Genomic DNA, 18337 nt, shown 5'->3' on the forward strand with positions numbered 1-18337 from the left:
TAAGCATTAACTTCCATTCTTTTCATTTGGGAAGTTTGGCTTCGAAGATTATAATGCAATAAATAAGTGACATACTTGTAAATCAACTGATATGCAAAGTGCCTCTGTTAAGGGTTGAGCGGTTATTATTAGTCCATTGGAGATTTATTTATTTATTTTAAGGACAGCTCTGAGCTTACACTAGCTACTCAAACTGATTAAAAAATTGTTTCACAAACTTTTCTGGTGTTCACTTAAATCCTATTACGTCTTGTGAAGTCTCAGGGTCCCTCTAATCATTTGTCGAGGAAAAATAAGCCCTCTATAGACTAAACAACAACATCATTTGTCAACGGTGAAACAGTTTGGTTTATGCTGCTTTCAGTTTATTAGTGTTATCAGCCTGACTGACATGAAAAGCTAGTGTACTAATCCAGTATACAGTGAGGAACTATCTGTATCTGTGTCTTCACCAACTAAACAAACAACTTCATGAAGATTATTATTTTCTAAGCCTTGCACAAGGCTTTCTCCTTCAGTTAAATGATTCATAAAAACCTAAACTATGCATCTCCTCTTCATTAAAATGATTACATAATGTTGCTTTAAATATATCTGCATCACGTTCAGCTAGTAAGGACGCAAAAACAGTGCAGGGCCTCTGCAGGTGAAATGTTTGCCACGGCGAGGTCACTGGCCTCTTTGGAGCTGCATAAACCGACAGGACACTTACCCCCTCAAACAAAACACACTGACCCCGAGTTCCAGCCAAGCCCAATTCTGTTCAATAAGAGCACGTGGAACTCTAAAAAGGCACACAGTTTGTCGCCCTGTGCCCAAGTGACAAGCTGCAACAACTACAACTACCTGGCCGGGGGGGACGTTAACGGCTGCATGCGTGTAAGGAATACTGAGCTGAAGGGCTGCTTCTGGTTTCATTGAACTTGGCTGCTTTTTTGTTAAACTCATGGTTACTTTCAATCAAGGACAAGATAGATAATTCTCTCTGAAAAAAAGGAAACTTTTAGGTAAGCATCTCATTTTTAATCGGGCCTATAATATCTCATGACATCATCAAAAGCTTATTTTTTTTCTCGACTGCTAAATTAATAAATAAATGCACTCCCAAATGGGATTTAATTCTAACATGACTGTCATGCACTAATTATTCTGGTTTTTGGTTATTTCTGTGCCCGTCCCAGATGAGTCAACATGCCGAATGGATCAGTGAAATTGCAAAGCATTAAAAAACTGGGACAGGAGAACCACAGCTATGAGATGTCAGATGAAGGTAATAAACTGCTACGCTTCATTTTCTGCTTTATCAAACAGAAATGCTAAAAAAAAAAGCTCAAATAATTTGTTTAAACATTTAAAAAAAGTTGAATACATTTTCTTCTCTTGTGTTGCAGAACCAGCTGGCTCCTACATGTACGTATACTATTTTAGTATTTCATGTGTTGTTTAAAGATCCATCATTTTTTTTCTCACCCACAGTGTGAGTTTTACAAGTAATACTTGCTATATTATAGAATTGTTAGAATTATCAAAACAGCAGCTTAACTAAGACAATCAGAAAAGGCAGCTGTCAGATTTCAAAAGGGCACTATTGTACCGTAAACAGAAAGCCATCAGCCTCCACCTGCGACAGTGTCCCTCTTATCCAGAAATGTAGTAGCTAGAAAGAGCGAGCTGTTATCTCTGTGGATGTCAGTGACCTTGGCCATGTGGAATTGTGTGTATGCACTGTATGTAGGTAGGTCTAGGTCTCAGAGAAATAAGTAACACCTTACAATAAGGGTACAAAACATTCTGATTTAATGCATGAATTGATTTCTTGTAAATTATTGTTTGTGAATTGTGGCCATTGATAAATGATCATGTCCCTTTGAGACAATAGGTGACTAGTTAATGCTTAATTATCTGCTGTGGTGGCCCTGAGAGCCCAACACGCTGAAACTTAACACTTGCAAATAAGCAAAACAGAAGCAAACCTAATCTACAGTCAAATTGTTGAAGATCGTTTCCTTCATTTGTTTCTGTATTTTTTTTCATGTGTTTTTTCCAAGTTGCCACCATATTCATTGGATCATCTATTGAATGAAATGTTGATGTATACAATGTAGGAAGCGATTGTGAATTGGCAATAGTTAATAGATTGTCTATTAAGCATAATGATGAACTCATATTGTCTTTATCATGAGCAGCAGGAAGCCTATGATACATACTGTATTCATTTATGCAGTAAATCAAAATCTATTTATTTAGTTTGGAGTTTTGTAGCCTTATTATAAAAGCATTACAGAGAGGATGTGTTTTGCAGCTCTCAGTGCATTCTGTTTCCTTCCATGCAGGTCTATGACAACTTCCAAGGATGATGAGAAGTGAGTAAAACCTTGAGCAATAGAGGCCGTGGATACTTTGTTACAATCACCTCATATGCAAACTGACTGGCTTTTCCTTCCAAACAGAGGTCAAGAAAATGCGCAGCAACCAGCGATCAGGGTTGGCTTCTTTCAGCTGGTAAAAGACCTTGCCAGGTTCCATTTCTCACTATGTCACACTTTCTCTATCTGATACTTGTCCACCTAATACAGTTTGCTTTTTGTGCTGTCCAGTTTCGCTTTGCCACGTGCCATGACAAGCTGATGATGGTGATAGGCAGCGTGTGTGCGGTGCTGCACGGCTCGGCCCAGCCCCTCATGTTGCTAGTGTTCGGCCTGCTCACAGACACCTTTATAGAGTACGACATCGAGCTCAACGAGTTAAGGGACGACAGGAAGGAGTGCTTCAACAACACTATCCAGTGGAAGAAGAATTACACTGACGTGTTAGACGATGGCACGCCGCTGAACCAGTCAGGCTGGGGCATCATGAACAATGCAACATTGGACATGCTCAAGCCGCTGGCAGGCAGGCAGTGTGGGTGAGTGGGGTCATGAGAAATGCATGAGATGGGGGCTCTTTTCCAACATCGTATGGAGAACAAGATGGGATTTTTTAAAGTTTTAGATCCATGTTTATGTGTCTGTGGTTTTGTAGCCATGTATGATTTATTTACTGTTTTTGTGCTGTCTTTCAGGATTCTCAACATTGAATATGAAATGACCAATTTTGCATTTTACTATGTGGGAATTGGACTGGCTGTATTCTTGCTGGGATACTTTCAGGTTGGTCTTACACAACTACTTAAAAACAACTCAGTAAGCCTGTCACATTTTGACCTCAACATCAACTATAAAATGCTCCTCTTGCTAAAATTGAAAATATCATTTTAGATTTTTTTTCTCTTGTAAATGTTCCAAATGACATTATCTTAAAAGCAGAGAGTGGTTCCACTTTCATATTACTTGAATCAGACTTGAATCGATTGACGCTGGCTTCCTGTGTGTACAACAACTGACTTTAAACCCCTATTTTTGTCCTATTTAGCACAATATGATTTAGAGGTTTAGTGTTACTCATACATTTGGGAAGCTGGAGGTCAGAGGTCAGGCTCCTGATACCACCCTGCTTGCTTTTATACCTGAAATGCACACATCTTAGTATTCCCTCTCTTTCTACAATTGCTAGATCTCGCTGTGGGTGAAGTCCGCTGCCAAGCAGATTCAGCTCATCAGGCGAATGTACTTCAGCAAAGTGATGAGGATGGAGATCGGCTGGTTCGACTGCACCTCTGTCGGGGAGCTCAACACACGCATGTCCGAGTGAGTGGGACAACGATGCCATGATTTCTATCTGAAGGACTATTTCAGAGTGTTGGCGTGTACATTTTACAGAGATTTTGTCTGTGTTACAGTGATATCAACAAGATCAACGATGCCATCGCGGATCAAGTTGCCATTTTTTTGCAACGTTTCACCACTTTCGTGTGCGGCTTCTGCATTGGTTTTGTGAAAGGATGGAAGTTAACACTCGTCATTGTCGCCGCGAGTCCACTGATCGGTATTGGAGCTGGGCTTATGGCTCTGGTGAGATTAGTCTTTACTTGTTATACCTCTCCTATAACCTATCTTATTTTGACTCTACTTGTTGAGTGAACTGGATCTCCCTTTACTTCTCCATCAACTTTGCATCACTCTGTTTTTCCTCCAGTTTGTGGCGAAGCTCACAGGGATGGAGCTGCAGGCCTACGCCAAAGCAGGAGCAGTGGCCGACGAGGTCCTCTCCTCCATCAGGACTGTGTCTGCTTTTGGTGGCGAGTTAAAAGAAGTGCAAAGGTAAAAGAAATTCCGGATGAAAGTTGAACATTTACTTTTTCCTATATGATAGCAGCTGACGTGTGCCCCACACATCTTCTACAGGTATGACAGGAACTTAGTCTCGGCACAGCGCTGGGGCATCAGGAAGGGCCTGGTCATGGGCTTTTTCACCGGTTATATGTGGCTGATCATCTTTCTGTGCTACGGTCTCGCCTTCTGGTATGGCTCCAGTCTGGTGGTGGACAGCGAGGAGTACACACCAGGAACACTACTGCAGGTAAGACAATTACCTTGTTGAAAGAATCTGCATTTTAGGTTCATTGTAACAGCTACTGAAAAGTGGAATTTGAGATGGGAAGATTTTACGAGCCCTTTTCTGTTTCATCTTTTAAAGCACCCTTTGAAATGATTCAGTTTATAATCAAGTCCTGCTTCGATAGACACCTCAGAGAAAAATGATTATGTGAAATTTCACCATCAGCCCTTTGTATATTGTTTCTTAAATTGAAGACTACAGCTCATTTGCATTTGTAAATGTGTTCTTTGTAAATACAAAGTAATTGCAGCTATAATATACTGACCTCTTCATTCCAGGTGTTCTTTGGCGTTCTGATAGCAGCTATGAATTTGGGGCAGGCCTCCCCATGTCTGGAGGCGTTTGCTTCAGGCCGCGGAGCTGCTACCCTCATCTTTGAGACTATTGAAAGAGTGAGAATGCTTGATGTTACTATTTGAGATCCTTTTAAGGCATTGTACTTATTACAGGAAGCCATTTCATCTTAATGACAAGTCTCATTTTTCAAATGTCAGGAGCCGGAGATTGACTGTTTATCTGAGGCTGGATATAAGCTGGACAGGGTCAAAGGAGATATTGAGTTTCACAACGTGACCTTCCACTACCCCTCCAGACCTGATGTCAAGGTACTTACATGACTTCACCACATTAGTTATCATACAAAACAAGAGGGTAGAATGATTTATAGAAAGAGTTTAAGAAACTGTCATGTGATGTCTGTTCAGATCCTGGACAAGCTCAGCGTTGCAGTGAAGTCAGGCGAGACCACAGCCTTTGTCGGTGCGAGCGGAGCCGGGAAGAGCACTGCTATCCAGCTCTTCCAGCGCTTCTACGACCCTAAAGAAGGCATGGTAGGTTTGACAGCTGAGAAACATGTTCTCTAGTTCCTAGTGAACATGTGATATTCATGTTACATACTGTCATTCTTCATCAGTGGTGCCCTTTTGCCAACTACTGGGATTGAAGATATATGCACTGCAGCTGCTGCCTCCTTCCCTTTTAGTTTCACTATAGTCGTTTCAAAAATAACATAACCTGAGTTACTTTGCACACCTCCCTTTCTTATTTCAGAAGCTTCTAGAGAAGTCAAATATCCTCTTGTAGCACAATGAAGGTTATGTACAAGACTAATAACTTTCCATTTCCATTGAAGGGGGAAAAAAAACATTATAGCAGCAAAGTCTTTTAATGGAATCATCCATCAATTTTTGCAAAAGCAGCTGCCCTCTGTGCCCCTCCATCTCAGGTGACCCTGGACGGTCATGACATCAGAGGGCTGAACATCCAATGGCTGCGCTCGCTCATTGGAATTGTGGAGCAGGAGCCTGTGCTGTTTGCCACCACCATTGCTGAGAATATACGCTACGGTCGGCCCGGTGTCTCCATGGATGACATCATCGCTGCGGCAAAGGAGGCCAACGCATATAACTTCATCATGGACTTGCCACAGGTGAATTGGCATACAGTTCGGGTTTTAGAATGTAAGCTAATTCAAAGTACTTCTAACAAACTTTCCCTGTCATTTGGAATCTGACAGAAAATGGACACCCTGGTGGGGGAGGGTGGGGGTCAGATGAGCGGCGGTCAGAAGCAGCGCATCGCCATCGCTAGAGCGCTGGTCAGGAATCCTCGCATCCTGCTGCTGGACATGGCGACCTCGGCCCTTGACAACGAGAGTGAGGCGATAGTTCAAGAAGCTCTGGATAAAGTAAGCGGATGGGTTTTATATACTGTATGTTGAATAAGCTTCTGTTTACATCTCATTATAAGTTAAAAGGTGTATTTGAGGTCATCACAAATGATCTCAATGAAAACAAAAGACAACATGAAAACTATACTACATCCGGAATGTTCAAAAATGATTTTAAAAGGCCCCCATAACCACAATTAAAAATGAGTCTTATTGCTTATTGCAATCCCATTACATTGTCAGAATAACAACGGACAGTTTTTAGTATAAAAGTAAAGAGTTTTAAAGAAACAAAGACATGTATGTGTATTAAGTTAGGCACTACGAATACAGTATTGACATATGAAATAAAAATAGAAACATTTTACATAATTTTATCCGTGGTGGAAAATGGCTTAAGTCTAAAATGGAGATGGAACTTTTTGGCTTGGTCTTAATCCTGCTGTGTATCAGTGTATAAAACCCAGGTCAAACCCCTTGAATCAGTGCGCTCAGGATATTCTTTTTTTCTTAATTCCCAGCTGTAGTGAAACACTTACATACGTTTGATTTCCTTGTAGGTACGCATGGGTCGCACCACCATCTCCATCGCCCACCGTCTGTCCACCATAAAGAACGCTGATGTGATCGTTGGCTTTGAGCACGGCCGCGCTGTGGAGAGGGGCAAACACAGTGAACTGCTGGAGAGGAAGGGAGTCTACTTCACTCTGGTCACCCTGCAGAGCCAAGGAGACAAGGCCCTGAACGAAAAGGCTCGGCAAAGTAGGTCCAACTTTTGGCAGTTAACGTCATCCTGATGCCACAAACGTTTTCATTCTCCTAAATCCTTGTGCTCACAAGGCACAAGACACACTTAACCACATTGAGAAACTGTAAGGGTCTACCGATTGTGATCGTCTACTCTTTATTGGATCTCTTGCTCTCTATCAGTGGCTGGCAATGAGGAAGAGTCAGAGCGGCTGAGTCTATCCAGAGCAGGCAGCTACCGTGCCAGTTTAAGGTATTACATTAACCCATTCCCAAACAACTCCCCCCCTTCCTACTTGTGTATAATATCAATTTACATGTTCCTGACTGTGCATTTAAATTGGATTATTACAGTCCTCATTTTGTGGCTGAAATGACCACAACATTTGAAGCATTTAGCTGATATCATCCACAGCCACTTACAAATGGTGCAACAGCAGAGGAGGCTCAAGGTCCTCTATCACCACCATTACTAGCACCCAGTAATGAATGCTTAACAGTGTTGACACAATTGAGTAAATAGAATAAATAAATAGAGAGTATTCATGTGCATGAAGTGATGGATGTAGATTACAGATATTTTTTTTAACATTTTTGCAGATCCTCAATCCGTCAAAGGTCCCGGTCTCAGGTGTCCAATCTGATGATGGGTTCTGGTGTTCCAGTTGCTGGAGAGCTTGGCCCCAGAACTTACTCTGTGTCACAGGCAGACAAACCCAAGGTGTGTGTGTGTGTGTGTGTGTAAGTGTTTGCATCTAATTGTATGTGTGGCTGGTTGAAGCAGGGGGGTAAAACCACTTGTTTCAACTTCTTCCTGGCAATGGATTTGCTTTTTTTTCTGTATCAATCCTCAGATGGCATAGTAACACAAGTAATATATGTTATTGCATACGTCTGCTGATGTACTCATTGCTCTGTGTGAATGCTTCAGAGTGCCATACCGGAGGAGGATGAAGACGACCTAGTGGAGCCTGCTCCAGTCAGCAGGATCCTGAAGTACAACACGCCTGAGTGGCCTTATATGCTTTTCGGATCCTTCGGGGCTGCCATAAACGGAGGGGTCAACCCTGTCTACTCTCTGCTGTTCAGTCAAATCCTGGCGGTAAGGAAGTTATAATGAGATTTCTTCTGAAATACAAAAATCAATCTAACTTCAAAAGACTTTAAAGCCATTATAAGTAGAATATACATGTTAGACATCAGAATCAGATCAGTGGTTTTATCAACAAAAATATAAAGAAATCAGCATAGCTAACCATAGTAGCTCCCATGGTAACAGACAATACAGATCACACAGTTTACACGAGAGAGAAGCATTCTAATTAGCATCATTTTGGATTTTCTTGCTCTTCATGGCCTAGGTTTACTGGTGGTCCAACAAAAACTTGACTGCTTTAAGAATAACCTAAAAAAGCTGATAATTTTTTTTATACATATTTGAATAAATCAAATAACATGATCACTGTACTGTGCTATTGGTTTCCCCCTGTTGTGTGTAAATGTATACGTATGCATATCATGTACGCATTGACACGTTTTTTTGTTGTTGTATACAGACATTCTCAGTCACAGATCCTGTGAAACAGAGGAAGGAGATTGATGGCATCTGCATGTTCTTTGTCATGGTCGGCGTGGTCTCTTTCTTCACCCAGATGCTGCAGGTAGAGTACAGGCAGACTGCTTCAGAAAGGCTGATTGCTTTAGGGCCTCTGCTTTCACCCCCCGCTTGTATTCAAGGTCGAGGGAAAGGCACAGGAGACCTTTATTATTTAGCAAATGAATATCTTGTTTGGATGAAGAAGATTGTCCTACATCCTGCAGATGTGCTGTTCTATTGATCCTTGAGTTCAACCCCCCCCCCCCTCCCCCCCTCCATCCCCCAGGGATGACAAAAACTCAATTTGACTAAGATTACATTATGTTGAAGATCACTTTCAATTTAATAAAAACATGTCCCCTGTGGTGTGTGTGTGTGTGTGTCTAGGGTTATGCCTTCTCTAAGTCTGGAGAGCTGCTGACCCGCAGGTTACGGAGGCTCGGCTTCCACGCCATGCTGGGCCAAGAGATCGGCTGGTTTGACGATCACAGGAACAGCCCCGGAGCTCTGACCACGCGTCTGGCAACTGATGCATCGCAAGTTCAAGGAGTGAGTAACATTTTCAGCATAATAATGTGATGATCAGCTATAAAATATAGAATTAATTCAAAAAGACAATATGGGGAGACATGTTTCCAATACAAATATCAAATGAATGCCTTGGTTAAAAACATTTTAAACATATTTCTAAGACACAAACTGAAAGTTCACTTTCTAATAAAAAAAGGCTGAGTACGTTTGTTAATTTTCATGTATGTTTTGATTTGCTTTTCTATACCAAAAGGTACTCAAGTAACATGATAACCCTTTTTCCCCACTTGCGTTCTCCTCAGGCCACTGGGTCGCAGATCGGCATGATTGTCAACTCTCTGACCAACATCGGCGTGGCCATCATCATGTCCTTCTACTTCAGCTGGAAGCTCACAATGCTCATCCTTTGCTTCCTGCCCTTCATCGCTCTGTCAGGCGGCTTCCAGGCTAAGATGCTAACAGGGTTCGCCAAGGAGGACAAAGTGGCCATGGAGGCAGCTGGACGGGTAAGATATCACATATTTTATCTATTTATGACAAAACAATTTTAAAAAATACCACATCTGCAACAATCTGATATTGAGTGACAAATGAAAAGCATCCTTTATCAATAAAGTAAACTTTCAGGTGGAGAGTGATCAGATGATTTATCCACAGCTCAAAACAGCGTCTATTTTAGGCTCCAGGTTTCAGCTCTTTCTCATCGCTCCACAGCCCAGCAGCCGAACTCAGATTGTGTTTTAATAGCAGTCTATTCCTCCTGTAATTTGGCAAATTAGTGACACTGTCAGGCTGAATTCCTGCTTGTGGTCACCCATGCTTAAAATGCAACCATGGTCCTGGATCAAAACCTCAGGACAATACATCGAGGGCTAGAAAGTTCACAATCAAAGAAAATATTCAAAAGTCAATTGACTATGAACTCTCTTTTATGCTATCTTAATTATTCCAACGCAGTATACCCCACCCACCCAAATACAGTGGATTAGATGAAAATGCAATGATCCCTATTGGGGGGAGGGGAATGGGCTCACTGCAGAAGCAAAAACAATAAAGAAAAAAAAAGAACAGAGCCTATTCTTCTTCACACATTAAAAACACAACTCTGGTAGCGGAATTTCAACCTGAGTGCTTTGTTTGCAGATTTCCGGTGAGGCTCTGAACAACATCCGCACCATTGCAGGCCTGGGGAAAGAGAGGAGTTTCGTGGACATGTTCGATGCCCAGCTAGAAGCTCCATACCAAGCAGCAATTAAGAAGGCAAACGTGTACGGAGCCTGCTACGGTTTCGCCCAGTGCGTGGTCTTCTTGACAAACTCCGCCTCCTACAGGTTTGGAGGATACTTGGTGGCAAAGGAGGGGCTCCATTTCAGTTTGGTGTTCAGGTGAGAGGCGAAGGCCTATCATGTAATTTAATTGTCACCCTTTTATGCAAAATGCACTTTTTTATGGTTTTTCAACATTTATATGGGTCCCCATGTGACGTCCCAAAGTATGAAAAAAAACCTCTCTTTTTCTCATCTCCACCTTTCTGAAAACCTGTGTTCAAAACCCCAGGCAGATTTCTCTCCCCTTATGAAGTCATAAGGGAATACACGTATCACTACCTCCACCTGTAATAAGCACTCCCCCAGATACCCCTGAATCTAACTGCTAGTTAGATTTGGCTTTTTGGACAGGCTCTAAAACAGAGTGTTTCAGACAAAGCCTGAAAAGAGGACATTCAGTAATAGCACTGTGACAAATATAAAACAATTTTTGGGACACTAGACCATGAAAACCAAATTTCAACTTTGAACTTGAAAGTCAGCATAAAATGTGACATTTAAAAGCTACTGCTAAAGATGACTGTACATACTATCCAAAGCCATTGTACCAGCAAAAGAAGAAATGTACAAAGGGACTATTGTTACATTGTATTGGTTCCTCTTGCAGGGTCATCTCAGCGATCGTCACCAGTGGAACAGCCCTCGGCAGAGCCTCCTCTTACACCCCAGACTACGCCAAGGCCAAGATATCGGCAGCACGTTTCTTCACGCTGCTGGACCGCGTGCCTCAGATCAGCGTCTACAGCGAAAAGGGAGATAAATGGGTACGGGGGCGATATGTTATGTGTTATGTTCTATGCCGCCACGTTGCAACCTGTTTGGATGCTTCCATAATAAATTCAGGAGGGAATCGAGATGAGAAGTCTGATTTCTTATTCCTTTATTGCTTCCCTCATTCATTTTACATCAATCATGAGAGAGAGAGAGAGAGAGAGAGAGAGAGAGAGAGAGAGAGAGAGAGAGAGAGAGAGAGAGAGAGAGAGAGAGATAGAGAGAGAGAGAGATGTGTAGTGGAAGGAGGAGACAAGAAAGGGTTGTGAGTCCTGGAAATACGAGTACACAGGGCCCTTTGAATAATTTAAAAACCTTATAAGACAAGCGTACCTGTTTAAATGGAATGTGTAACCTGGCCAGGAGGTGGCACCAAGAACCCTACACTAACCTTTAATGCTCCTCCCTGCCTCCCTCTGCTGTGTATCCAGGAAAACTTCCAAGGAAACCTTGACTTCATCGACTGTAATTTCACCTACCCCACCAGGCCAGACATCCAGGTCCTGAACGGGCTGAATGTATCCGTGAAGAAAGGACAGACGCTTGCCTTCGTGGGCGCCAGTGGCTGCGGGAAGAGCACCAGTGTGCAGCTGCTGGAGAGGTTTTATGACCCCGACCAGGGCAGAGTGGTGAGGAGGACACACAGCTTAATACTGCAAATAGACTGTTAATACGCAATTGTTGCTTAAAGGATAGCCATATTAGGTGATAATACATCAGTGTCTCGTTAACAGATGATTTCCACTGCCAACAAGCCCAAAAGCGATCCATTATTGTGGGATTAAGTCAAGATTGGGAACACTTCTTCCACCAATTACATACTTATACAGTACAAGATTCATAAAAATATGAAACGGCACAGGAAGGATCTTCTTTGCATAGTGTGACAAGGATAAACGTAAATGAGAGGACTGACTCTAAAAACAGACAAGATTGTATTGTCACGGCAGGAGCCAACCTTTATCGAATTGTCAGATACCTCATTTGGAAGTGGATAAGTCACATGTATTATAGCCAGCTTCCCACTTACACGTACATAAGACTCAGTTGTACACCTTGAGTGTCTTTCTGTAAAGTACAATCTGTCATTTGTAAAAGTCAAAGAATAATTGCTGGACATTCAGCGTACTCAGTGACTGAAACATTTCAGTCACTTCTACCACTTCAATTCATTTATCAGACCAACATTCATGCTGACCTGGTACTTTATTTAAAACAGGGGCTCTGCTTTGCCTTTGTGCCAGTAAGGGATCTCTGCCAAGATTCAAATGGCCCTAATTGAGTTGGAAGTGGTTTGGAAACGCATAGTCCTGATTCTCTGTCCGAGGACAGTATGACCTTTGTACAGTTGGGAGAGACATTATAGAAGAGATGGCGTAATGAGAGCTCATTAAGGGTTGTATTACCACTCTTTGAATATTATATTGCCGTCTACTAATGGTAATCAATCGCTTCTTGCAGCTGATTGATGGCCATGACTCGACCCATGTCAACGTGCCCTTCCTGCGTTCCAAGATTGGCATTGTGTCCCAAGAGCCCATCTTGTTTGACTGCAGCATCGGCGACAACATCAAGTACGGGGACAACATGCGGGAGATCGGCATGAACGAGGTCATCTCCGCCGCCAAGAAAGCCCAGCTTCACGACTTTGTCATGGGTCTCCCCGAGGTACGCTGGGGTTCTTTTCTGTATTGAGTGCAGAGCAGGTGGAGTGAAAATGAGCATTTACTTGGTCAGAGTTCAGGAAATAGATTGCCGACAGGCAGGCAGCGGGATAAGTCAAACTATTGTAAAAGGAGAGAAAACAAACATGGCACAGATCATGAGCAGAACAAGGGCACACTAGGTGACCTGGCAAGAGAGAGGCTAGTGTGTAGACACACTGGGGTGGATGAGGGACACGTGTGGCTTGATGTGTGAATGAGGAGTTATACAGGTGAGTGTGGCACTTCAAAGTATCTTACCACTAGCTGTCCAACAACATGGGAGTTTCTTCTTAAGAGCTATTCACAGAGCTCCTGTGAGCAACATTTACAAAGCCCAAAAGTCCATCAATTTCTATGTAGATGTATACACCCCTGTGTCCCATCTAAAAAACTGAGACAAAAGCTTTTTTAGTTTGAAATATAGTCTCTTGGGGAAAAAAGGAAACTGTGGGAGCATTTAAGGTTGGGAGAGCACTTAGGTTTGATGGATAACTCCTCAACACTGCAGGAATGAATTTCCTCTAGAAAATGAAGGAGTTACAAAAACCTAGAACTCCAGTAATTGGTCTGTATCTATTGGTTGTTAAAGTGATGGCCCGGTTGCCTTTTTCAAAAGCATCTTATAAAAAATGTTCCCCCCAAAATGCTGATGCAACGAGGTTCATGACATGCAGCAGCTGACTCTTTGTGATCAGGTCTAAGTGACTCCGCAGTAGAGCCCCACTGATATCTATGGTATTTTACACATATCAAATATACTGTGTACGAAGATAATATTGGTTTGTCTACCAGTCTGGAGGATTTGTCAGTGTAGCTGTACTCTACTTCCTCTGGAGTGCCTCCGACTTATCTCAGACAAAAAGTTAAAAATAAAATATAATAAAAAAAGTTAGGTCTGACACACCCCACCCCATTTTTAGAGCAACATTTAGCCTCAGGATGTTTTGTGCATGCAGCCCCGGGTGACGATGGAAAGAAACTCTGGCAGCACGTTATGGAAAGTTTCAAAAGTTCAGAGGAAGTGAGGGCCTTTTGAAGCTTGTCACTGTTGCTTATTGTTTTCACAAGAGGACACTGATTCCAGGTAAAAGTTTTTGTCCTCACACAGAAACAAAATAAAATAAGAAGTGAATGTCTAAATGGAGATATGACTAACAATAATATGTAGAACATTTAATATGGATGCAGTTCTGTCTTCCTGCCACAGAAATATGACACGAGCGTTGGCGCCCAGGGTTCTCAGTTGTCCCGCGGTCAGAAGCAGCGCATCGCCATTGCCAGGGCGATCATACGTGACCCCAAGATCCTGCTCCTGGATGAGGCCACCTCGGCCCTGGACACCGAGAGCGAGAAGGTACGCGTCATTAAACCCTAAACAGCACAGCCATCGCTTGCTGAATTCACACATGGAAGCCTCACACCTAGGGTTGCAAAATTCCGGGAATTTTCAAAGTTGGAAACTTTCCATGGGAATTTATGGGAATTAACCGGAATTTTGGGAATTAACGGGAATAAATGGGAATTTACTAAATTTAAAGCAAACCAATGCACTAAATTCTCCTAACTGTTGTTTCAGTCCAGGCAAACGTTCTAGACTGTAAAAAGCAGTTTTTTCAACTAAGTTCTAATACATTTATGAACATTTAATTTCAAATCAGAATTTTTTTAAAGTTTATTGAGACACCCAACTTGATATCATATATTGATTTTTACTAGACCAGGTTTACAGAGGCTTAAACTGTGATTTTAAATACAGTTCGGGACAATATATTTTAGCATAATCTTGACTAAAACAACCAGATTTCATGCAAGTACGCTTGGCAAATTGTACATAGCACACATCCTACTGCAGGGGTACTGAGGCCACGCCCCTTACATGCACTGTGCATTCCTCCATCACATGGGCGGGACTTTATTTATTGAATGGGTTGGGTCAGACAGATGAGTTATATTTTACTCAACATTCATCTTTTTGTTGTTCAGTGAAATTATTGATTGTTCATAAAATAATCAAAAATTATAAAGTCCTTCTTACAAATAAATCTGTTCAAATGTAATGTTTTTTTAATTGTATTATTTTGCATGGATGTCTGCCTATGACCAAACATAGTGTTTAAATGTTTAGATTTATGTTTGGATATGAACAAAACAATAATTTAAATTACCGCCATTTAGTTAATTCCTATAATTTCCAATTTTGAATATTCCCAAAATTCCTGAGCGAAAGTTCCCGTGGAAAGTTTCCGGAAAAACTTTCCGGTAATTTACTGGAAACTTTCCACCCCTTTGCAACCCTACTCACACCACACCACACAGTGAAGCTGCTTTGATATTCTCTTGGCACCAAAAGAGCAAGGAGAGCAGGCAGTTAATTATTATCATCATTAATATCATTATCATTCATCATCTCTATTAATATCACCATCAGCATCTCACAGTTTAAGCAATCCTCCAGTAGAGCTGAATATGGTCTGCTCGTCTATGCACTAGCTTTACCTCCAGCTCATTGTCTGAACCACACTGAGGAGCAAAAAGGCCTCTGCGGCGCGCTGATCCACTCAAGCGTTCTAATGATAGTAATCAATGCATGATTGTGAAATTGCTATAATTGTACAGCTCGAAGCGCTGCTGTGTGGGAGAACTAATGATGGTACCCGCTTGGAACACTGCTTCACGTGTGCGTTTTCTTTTTGCCTGAGACAGACCGTACAAGAGGCCCTGGACAAAGCCAGAGAGGGCCGGACCTGCATCGTTATCGCCCATCGCCTGTCCACCATTCAGAACTCTGACATCATCGCTGTCATGTCCAGGGGCTTCCTGATGGAGAAAGGAACACACGACCAGCTCATGGCCAAGAAGGGAGCATACTACAAGCTGGTTACCACGGGTGCACCAATCAGCTAACTGCTCAGGGCAACAGTAGCCAATTAGCAATGCAGCCAAGAGAAACAAATGCATGTGAGCAGCATTATTGCCACTATCACTATGCATCTCAAAAAAGAAAAGAAAAATATGTAACACCTGTTCACTCTTGCAGTATTTATTTTTGGGCAGGGATCCTGTCATGAAATTTATTTTTTCTGGGAAGCCTATTTTGGGGTAGGCTACTTTAATGTAGGAAATGTGTTGCATTGTCTGTTATGTTTGGAATTTGAATAACTCTTCGATCTCGGGAAATTTTAATTGCCTATACTCAATTAAATATTTGACAAGATAAAGTCCTTACTTTAAGAAATATATGAGAAGATTGATCGACTCTGATCTCTGTAAGCACAAATTATATAATATGTTAAATAGTGAATTTTGAGATGCTAAACTGGACAGAGCCAGGCTAAGTTAGGCTAATCATCAACTAGCTCTAGCTTCAGAGTACAAGCAGAGAGTGGTATCAATCTTCTCATTTAACTGTCAGAAAGAAATCCAATATGTCTACTGTATTTCCCCTAAATGTCATACTATTCTTTAACATGTTGTTGCTATTTGTCTTATGTAAAGTACCATGTGCTTCTAGATAATTCAATGTAATAGCTTCATCAATTGTGTTCCTCCTCCAAGCGCCTAAATGAGTGTTTGTTTTTCACTGCCATCTGATAGTGACTGAATGCTGTGTGGATGGTCTTATTTTTTATGCTTTATGTGGAAATTAAATAAAACTATAAAAGTGTCTGAGCCCGACAGAGCCTTGTATAGTATTCGTGCGGAGATAAGGAACGGCCCCATTAATCAAGCGCGTCCCGGTGAGCTCTGATAAACTGCCACACGCTCGCCTTCTTAACGGGCACCTTGGCATTGCTTCAGCTAGTGAAAATACATCACACACAAGGTATTGGCACTTGCCTACTTGCAAACCCTGCAAAGTGTGGGTATTGGGACACAGTATATGGATAAAATCTGCGTATTTCATTTTCCTTGCAGTAAATTTGTTGATGAAAACCAGGTTTATTGCCTAGTTTTCGAACATTTAATTATGTTGTGGAGTGATTCAATCACACATTTTCAGGTATATGATAATAATAACATAAACATATATAATAAAGTAAGATCAAGTATTATCTGTCATGTTCACAAACTACCTAGGTGGCGGTTTTTAAACAGTCATGTCGGTGAAATATCTGTAGTGCAATTTAAAAAGGTAGCCCCCAATGGTGTTTTCAGTTTAGCTAATAGGTCTCTGCTCAGTTTGGAGGCAGGTGAAGCCATGACGACATGTGCGGTTTCAATGAGATTGACTGATTGACAGTGTTTAATTTCCCGCCTTTTTAGAGGCCTAAAGTCTTCAATCAAACAGTCTGTCCACGCCCCATCCCAGAGAAGGCTTTTAATCAGCCGATTAAGTGAAATCACCTCGCCATGTTAAAACTGTTAGTTCACTGCCAAAACTCAATACATTTATGCTATTGGGAATCAAAAGCATGGCTGTTTTCTGCATCAGTATTACAACAGTAACCGAAAATTTAAGTTACGATATAAACTTGTTATGAGGCTATAAGGAAAAGTATGCAACTTTAGATTTCTTTTTACTTTTAATTACAACAACTTTAATCAATAGTGCTATATTTATTGAAGTAATTATATTAATACATTTATATACAACTTGTTTTTTTTAGATTTAGGACCTCATAAATGCACTTCTAAATGAGAGAAAATGGCTCCAGCTTTCGACTATTTTCGACCACATGATGATAAAATAACTTTGCCAGAAAGAAAGGGCAAGGGAATAGTCCCTGTGATGGATTACATATCTATAGTGAGTTTCATTCTCAGCACCCTGTCGAAATGAATACAAATCACATGTTGCTCTGAAGGTGCAGGGGGAAATCAACCTAAAATGGTACGCTTTGCAAAACCCTGTTGAATAATATGTAATTTATATTTAATAGCCAAAAAACATTCAAAGCACTAGTATAGCCCTAGAATTGTAAAACATGAACCTCTTTTGTCAAGCTGTCAGTCATTTGTTCAAATAAACACAGAGAAAGGCTATCAGTGATACTCAGTATCAGCATAGCTAAAACACAACCGCGGTAAAACCTGGTGCTCCGAAAAGCCTTCCACAGAGACGTGCTGGGATGATGCAGGGCTGGGCTTCCTGCAACATGAAGATAATGCTGGATGGCAGCATTTCAGGGCTTAGCAGTTTTTATCGGGGAGCTGCTGTGGGCCTCGCTCTCTCTTTCACTAACATTAACTAAACCATGAATAAGCAGTTTGATAGCATAACACGGCTACTTAGGAAGCCTGAATGAATTCTCGATTCAGACAGGAATATTTATTCCGTCGCCACCGCCTGATCCTCTCCTCCATGTTAACGGGTTAGATGCTGCTGCTGTCACAGCCTGTACCATCCGAGTGCAGATGTCACAGACGCCCTATCAGTTAGTGGTTAACGTGATCACACCGCACTGACCTCTGGGAAATTGAGTCTTTAATCAAAAACATCTCCAGACCCAGACTCCTGGTAAATTAGCATTCCTCGGACACAATCTAATCT

The 18337-nt window shown here is 41.6% G+C and overlaps 1 protein-coding gene across 1 annotated transcript; it reads left to right on the top strand.

The window, feature by feature from the left end:
* Positions 1 to 1191: 1191 nt before the first annotated feature.
* abcb11b (ATP-binding cassette, sub-family B (MDR/TAP), member 11b) lies at positions 1192 to 15750 on the top strand (the record flags this gene model as incomplete). The annotated part of the gene is made up of 28 exons (XM_080052592.1): positions 1192 to 1270; positions 1392 to 1410; positions 2334 to 2363; positions 2451 to 2502; positions 2598 to 2905; positions 3062 to 3149; positions 3553 to 3686; positions 3779 to 3950; positions 4075 to 4199; positions 4284 to 4458; positions 4776 to 4889; positions 4992 to 5102; positions 5202 to 5327; positions 5723 to 5926; positions 6014 to 6184; positions 6727 to 6928; positions 7097 to 7166; positions 7514 to 7634; positions 7845 to 8015; positions 8470 to 8574; positions 8898 to 9059; positions 9344 to 9547; positions 10185 to 10426; positions 10977 to 11133; positions 11572 to 11769; positions 12602 to 12808; positions 14054 to 14200; positions 15550 to 15750. The coding sequence occupies 28 exons, from the start codon at positions 1192 to 1194 to the stop codon at positions 15748 to 15750; spliced, it is 4095 nt and encodes a 1364-aa protein (XP_079908718.1).
* Between the last annotated feature and the right edge of the window lie 2587 nt (positions 15751 to 18337).

Source organism: Ammodytes marinus, assembly GCF_949987685.1.
Source record: "Ammodytes marinus genome assembly, chromosome: 24".
Lineage (NCBI taxonomy): Eukaryota > Metazoa > Chordata > Actinopteri > Uranoscopiformes > Ammodytidae > Ammodytes > Ammodytes marinus.